At 53.3% G+C, this 5809-nt stretch overlaps 1 protein-coding gene across 1 annotated transcript in view; it reads left to right on the forward strand.

The window, feature by feature from the left end:
• Nucleotides 1–5809, forward strand: part of GABRP (gamma-aminobutyric acid type A receptor pi subunit) — a 19750-nt gene that overhangs the window by 1428 nt on the left and 12513 nt on the right. Inside the window, exons 2-3 of the mRNA XM_011370990.2 lie at nucleotides 1256–1352; nucleotides 1797–1915. Of these exons, the coding sequence (XP_011369292.1) occupies nucleotides 1256–1352; nucleotides 1797–1915 (216 nt within the window). The remainder of the gene's footprint in view (nucleotides 1–1255; nucleotides 1353–1796; nucleotides 1916–5809) is intronic.

Here is a 5809-nt window from a genome sequence, read left to right on the forward strand (position 1 = left end):
CCCCCACACGAGCCCAGCCTTCCTCACTCTCAGCATCTGTTGAGTCGATGAACTGACGCTGATACCGCATTGAGACTTACGCTTGTAACTTTATACAGCTCTCTCTTGTTTTCATGTCCACAACGAGCACGTACTTTTGTAAATAAAATAATATTAGTTAACTAATAGCTGAATCGCATCCTGAGTCCCAGAATGGCTTGATTCCAGAAGGTGGCCTGGTCACGCAGGTGCCCACAGAGAAAGATGGTCCACCCTGGGCCTGCCGGAGGATGGGGCCTCAGCCCCACCTAAGAACCCCCGCTTTGCTGTCACCAGCATGACCATGACAGGTCACAGGCTTGCCTGCTGCTCTCTCAGAGGGACGTCTGACAGCAGCTCCCGAAGAGGAGGCAGCCAGGCCCCCGGGGCCATGCCTACCCTGAGAGTCCTCACAACACACCATGCTCATCCACACCAGTCGAATGGCTTCAGAGCACCGGGGAGCGGGTCGGGAGTTGGGGGAGCAGACAGTGTCCTTGACAACGTTGGGAAGCCCCGGGCAGTGAGGCTGCCAGCCCTGGATTCAGACTCTTCTCCTACACTCGCTAGCACGGCAGCCTTTCCAGAAGCTTCTGCTTCCTCGTCGCCACACAGGCCCACCTCGGCCCCAGACCACCTCAATAAAGCCAGTAGCTCGGTAAAGTGAGTCGCAATCTTTTTACCGGTGGAGGGTCTTGCCTGCAATTTGTAAAAAGTGCAACATCTATGAAATACAATAGAACGAGGCACGTAAGACGAGGTCCCCCTGCCCTGGGAGTAACCCGCCCATCTCCCAAGGCCATGGCGAGGATCCGTGGGAAAGTAACTAACTCATTCCCTGCACGTGGAAGGATTTGGGGGAAGTTTCGTTTTCTGTTTGGGGGACCTGCTTCACGGGCCTAGACCCTCAAATGGATAAGGGGACGTCTGGCATAGTCTGTGCGAGTGTATAGTTGAGGGGGGTCCTTCCTGGCTATGTCAGGGCGAGGACAGGGTGGCCCAGTGGCGTTTCTGGGGCTGGTGAGCCACTCTCTGATCAAGGTCTCAGCCTCTGGTTGGTTGGATTTAACATGTGATCGTCCGAAATGAAGCCATTCTGGGTGGCATGCAGGGAAGAGGTGTGGGAAGAGGCTGCTCCCCAAACGTAGAGAAAGCTACAGCCAACGGCCCACCAGACCCAGAAGCTAGGCCGAAAGGAGGGTGCTCTGCCCCCAACCAACCCCGTCTGTTTCCCCAGGTGATTCCTGCTTCGGCCTCTGTCTGCACAAGCGGCTCCTCAACATGAGATACAGTCTCCACTTGACCTTCATGTGTCTGAGTCTCTTCACGGGAAGGTGAGCTATGCTCCCCCACAGTGGCCTCGGGCCGAACTGCTCTGTGCATGTGCATGCGGTGGGAGGGGTGGCCGCGCCTCCTGCTTACCTGTGGCAAGACGAAACCTGGTCCACTCACCTCCCCGACTCTCCAGGGCGATGCGGCTTTCTGCCGCTTACTCTCCCTGGAGGACTCGAGCTTCCAAAACGTTCCTAAGTGGACACACCTCTTACGTTTCCTAGGAAGACACTTGGAGGGCTCCCCAGTCACCACAACGTGGCAAATGGGTAATAAAATGGAGTGGGAGAGGGACACACTAGTTCAGCAGCTGAAAAGCAGAGATTTCTCTTCGGGAAAGTCACGCTGGCATAACCGCATCCACGCAAACACAAGCCCGTGTTCATGCGCGCGCGTTTGTTCGCACATAAACCAGCGCATGCTCCGAGCCCTGTTTTCTTTTCCAGGATGTGCATCCAGGGGAATCGGTTCAACGCGGAGGTCAGCAGAAGTGACAAGCTCTCCCTGCCCGGCTTTGAGAACCTCACTGTAGGATACAACAAATTTCTCAGGCCCAATTTTGGCGGTAGGTCACCCTTTTTATCCAGGACGTCAATTCAAAGAGATGGGAGCCGAGGAGAGTTTCAGGAGATTTGAGCTGACTCCACTTTCTGACCTGCAGCCTGTTGAGGGTGGGCAATGATGGATGAGGACAGCCGCCAATGATTTCTCATGCTGCCTTGGAGAACGCACTTTGCCTCTCCACCTGCAGGATAAACACTCCTCCCCACTGAGGTCCCTAGAGCCTCCTGACTACCTCTCACAAGCTGCCTTCCTTCTGCCCCCACTTCCAGTGTCCTTACTCAAGGAACTCCCCAGAACTATTCCACCTGGTCTTCCTGCCTTCACATGCCCCCTCAAGGCTAACCTCCACTCTACCACCTGGATGACCTACCTGCCTGGGTCCTGTGCCTGCCCAGGATACCTGCCTGCATTCCAGCATCATCAGCGTAGAGTCCAGAGCCCTTTACCTGGCGCGCCGGGTCCTTCCCAGCCCAGCCTCTGTCCATCTGCCAGTCTCGCCTCCCCACCTCCTCCCCCCGTGCCCTTCCATGAGTGTGCCCCAAATGCTCCCTGACTTCCTTGGCCTCCCTGGCCCCCATGCCTTTGCCGAGGTTGTTTATCTGCCAAGAAACGCTTCTTCCATCTTGACTCCCTGGTGAAATGCCAATTTTCCTTCGTGTTTCAGATCAAAGGCTTCCTCCTCTGAGAAGCCTTCCTTGATTCCCCCAGGCCCCATCCCCTTTCTTCGCACTTTATTTTGAACAAACCTCCAAATCACAGCTGTTACCTGCAGATACTGACACTGTCACTGGTTTTACGTCTGTGTCAGCTCTAGGCTACAGCAACTGGGACGGGGGTGGGGGGAGTCTTGCTTCATTTACCTTACTAACCCTGGCAGCAGCTCATATAGGAAATTGTCAATTAATATATGTTGAAAGAATGAGGCAAGAAGTAAGAGAAGAGGCCAAATGCACACCTCTACACAGGATCCCGGTCTCTGTAAAATGCAAGGCTGAACCAAAGTGGTCTCCAGTGTCTCTTTACTTAGAGCAGCAAGTTCAAGCCTTGGACTTGAACGAACCTGAGTTCGTGTCCCGGCTCTGCTGCTTGACAAGCACCTTAGCTTCCAGAGTCCTGATTTTCCTGTCAGGAACGGGGACGTGTCACTCACCTCTCAGGGAGGACAGAATGAGGTGGAGTGTGTGAATACGAGGCACGGTACCTGCCAGATCACCGGGGGACAGTCTGTCTTAACACCTCTCTCTTCCTGCTCTCTTCCCTTCGGGTGACAAAATTCTCTGGTCAGATCAAGAATTAGGGGGTTAGTCTAGGTGCTCTGAGGAGCAGACACTGAGAGGGTACTGTCGGTGCAAGACATTTATGTGGGCAATACCCGAGGGAAGCTAGAGAGCTGTCGGACTGCAATGCAAATCTGAGCCCAGGGCAAGGAGCGAGGGAGAGGAAGAAGGTGGGGTGGAGGTGTCTGAACTGCAGTTCTTAGTGTGTCCGCAGAGGCTGCCGGGGAGTCCTTGAGCCCAAGCTCCCGTCAGAGGAGGTTCCCACCCCTGTGCCTCCCAGGACAGGTCTGCCACAAGTGTCCCTGTTGTGCTCCGTCGCTGGTGGGGTATGGGCCAGGGGCAGGGTGGCCTCAGAGCAAATGCGGTCATAGATTTCAGAGCCCAGCAGCTGGGGCTGTCGGTCAATTACACCCACCCCCATCTCCACCCCCAGTGAGAAATCTGGGATATATGTTCATAGCCACATGACCAGGATCTGGGTCCTTATGTTCAGGAGGCTTCAACCCGCCCTGGTTTTCCTAGGCCCAGCTTCACGCTAACGACAAGGACGTGAGTCTGGACTCCTGTGAGGCCCACCTGTCAATTTCTCGGTCTCTCAAACCCCACTTAAGCCCAGACATTGCCCTTCTTGCTGCCTGTTCACTTCTCAACAAGACATAGGGTCCTTGGGCAAGGCGCTCGTTCCGAACCTAGGGTGAACCCAAGGGGGTGTGGGCCCCAGAGCCTACTAGGGTGAAAATAGGGCAAAGGGCCCTCCGTCAAAAAGCACATCCCCACTCCCATTTTTGTGCCTTTTGGCACTTTGCCTCCTAAAGGAGCCTCCATTCACGTGGCAGCCTGGAGGCCCACGGAGGGGCCATTATCCTCTGTGATGTCTGTCCACCCAGATCCTAGAACCCCGAGGCCCTTAAGGGACAAAACCGTCACGGGATTTTTCAGGGACTGAGATAGAACACAGGTTTGCAAGCAAACCCTAGTGAACACTGCTGAGGAGCTGGCCTTGACCCCTTTCCTACAAGGCCCGGACTACACCGCCTGGAAACAAACTAAACAGAAAACACAGCGGGGCTAGAACTCATGTGTTTTCCGTTCTCCACACGCCTCGGGGAGGGCAGCTAGCCCTGACCCACTGCCCACTGGCTTCCAGGCACTTAAAACAGATCTTGGACCAACCCTTGCTGGTAGGCACTACTAGTTCTGTTTTGCAGGTGAGAAACTGTAGCACAGAGAGGTTTAGCAATTTGCTCAAGGTCACACAGCTATGGCTGTGTCACACAGAAGTGGCTGGCATGGGATCCAAACACTACGACTCTCAGCTTCTCTTCTCGACGCTGCTCCATGCTGCCGAGAGGGGCAGAAAGCCACTTAGCAACACACTCCTCCAGCACCTTCCAGAGTCTGCCTTCAAAGTTCTTTTTTCCTACCAAGTATTACCAACGATTATTAACGTAATTATTTTTTAACTACATCGACTCTAACACTCCATTTCCAAATTCCCACCTATAGTCTATGGCTTGGTTTCCTTCCCACCAATGAGATGTTTTTAAGCTTCCTTCGAATTCTGCTTCTCCTCATTACTGCACTGTCACGGGTCCCCGGAGGCACTCCCATTATTCCTCACAAGTGGATGCTATTGCGTCTATTAACCTGGTGAGTGAAGTTGTTCCTTTCCCAGAATGAGCTAGGATTACAGAAGAGAGGGGGAAGGGAAGGGAAGGCCGTTCACGGAGCGCCTGTTATCTCGTGTGGGACATCATGCTGGGAGCTGGTACAGATAACGATTTCTGAGCACTTGCCGAATGCCCAGCTGGGCAAGCACTTTGCGTATGTCCCCTCTCGCTGCCCCCTGCAAAGGCGCCATCACAGGCCTAGCCCGTTTGACCCTCCCCGTGACCCTATGATGTCATCGGCATTACCCCTACTTACAGGTGAGAAACTGCCGTTCTGACAGGTTTGGTAACTTTCCAGGACACCAGGCTGATGCTGGGCTCACATCTTTCTCATGCCTGGGCTTTCTCTCCACATCTCCGGTCCACAGAGGAGGGAACTTCTCCGACCTGGTGTCCCCGGACGGTGGCTCCGAGGCCTCGGTCTCAAGGGCTAAGACCGGCACTCTCAGGAGTTTGGCCCGTCTGCCGAATCTCCATGACCGAGGCCTGACACCTGTACACATGACCAAGAGGGGAAGGTTCTGGAATTCTGAATAGTTTAAGGTTCCTGAAAGGTAAAGGAAGTGGAAAGTGTCAGGAGGCAAGTGAGCTCAACCTTACGCAGTCACAAATGCCATCTTGTGGTAAATTTTCTTCACTGAGGGGAAAAAATGATATCTGTACATGAATTCTCAAATCTCTATTACATTTCTAAATAATCAGTCCCTTGCAAGCACCATAGGAAAAATCTTCCAAGTGCGAAGTAACAAACAACGTGTTTTAAAATATGCACTAATGAACATAGTGGGTCTCACATATTAAGCCGACTCTATATTTGTGCATTTTTTTTTCATACAAAAGGAAGACACACCCTATACAGTGGTTCTTCCTGATAGGGGCAGGATGTCAAACTTGGACCATACCTACTTCTAAAGCACATAAAATTTTCCAGTAGGCAAGCGCTAACTT

The sequence above is a fragment of the Pteropus vampyrus genome, unplaced genomic scaffold (genome assembly GCF_000151845.1).
Source record: "Pteropus vampyrus isolate Shadow unplaced genomic scaffold, Pvam_2.0 Scaffold179, whole genome shotgun sequence".
NCBI classification, from domain to species: Eukaryota; Metazoa; Chordata; class Mammalia; order Chiroptera; family Pteropodidae; genus Pteropus; species Pteropus vampyrus.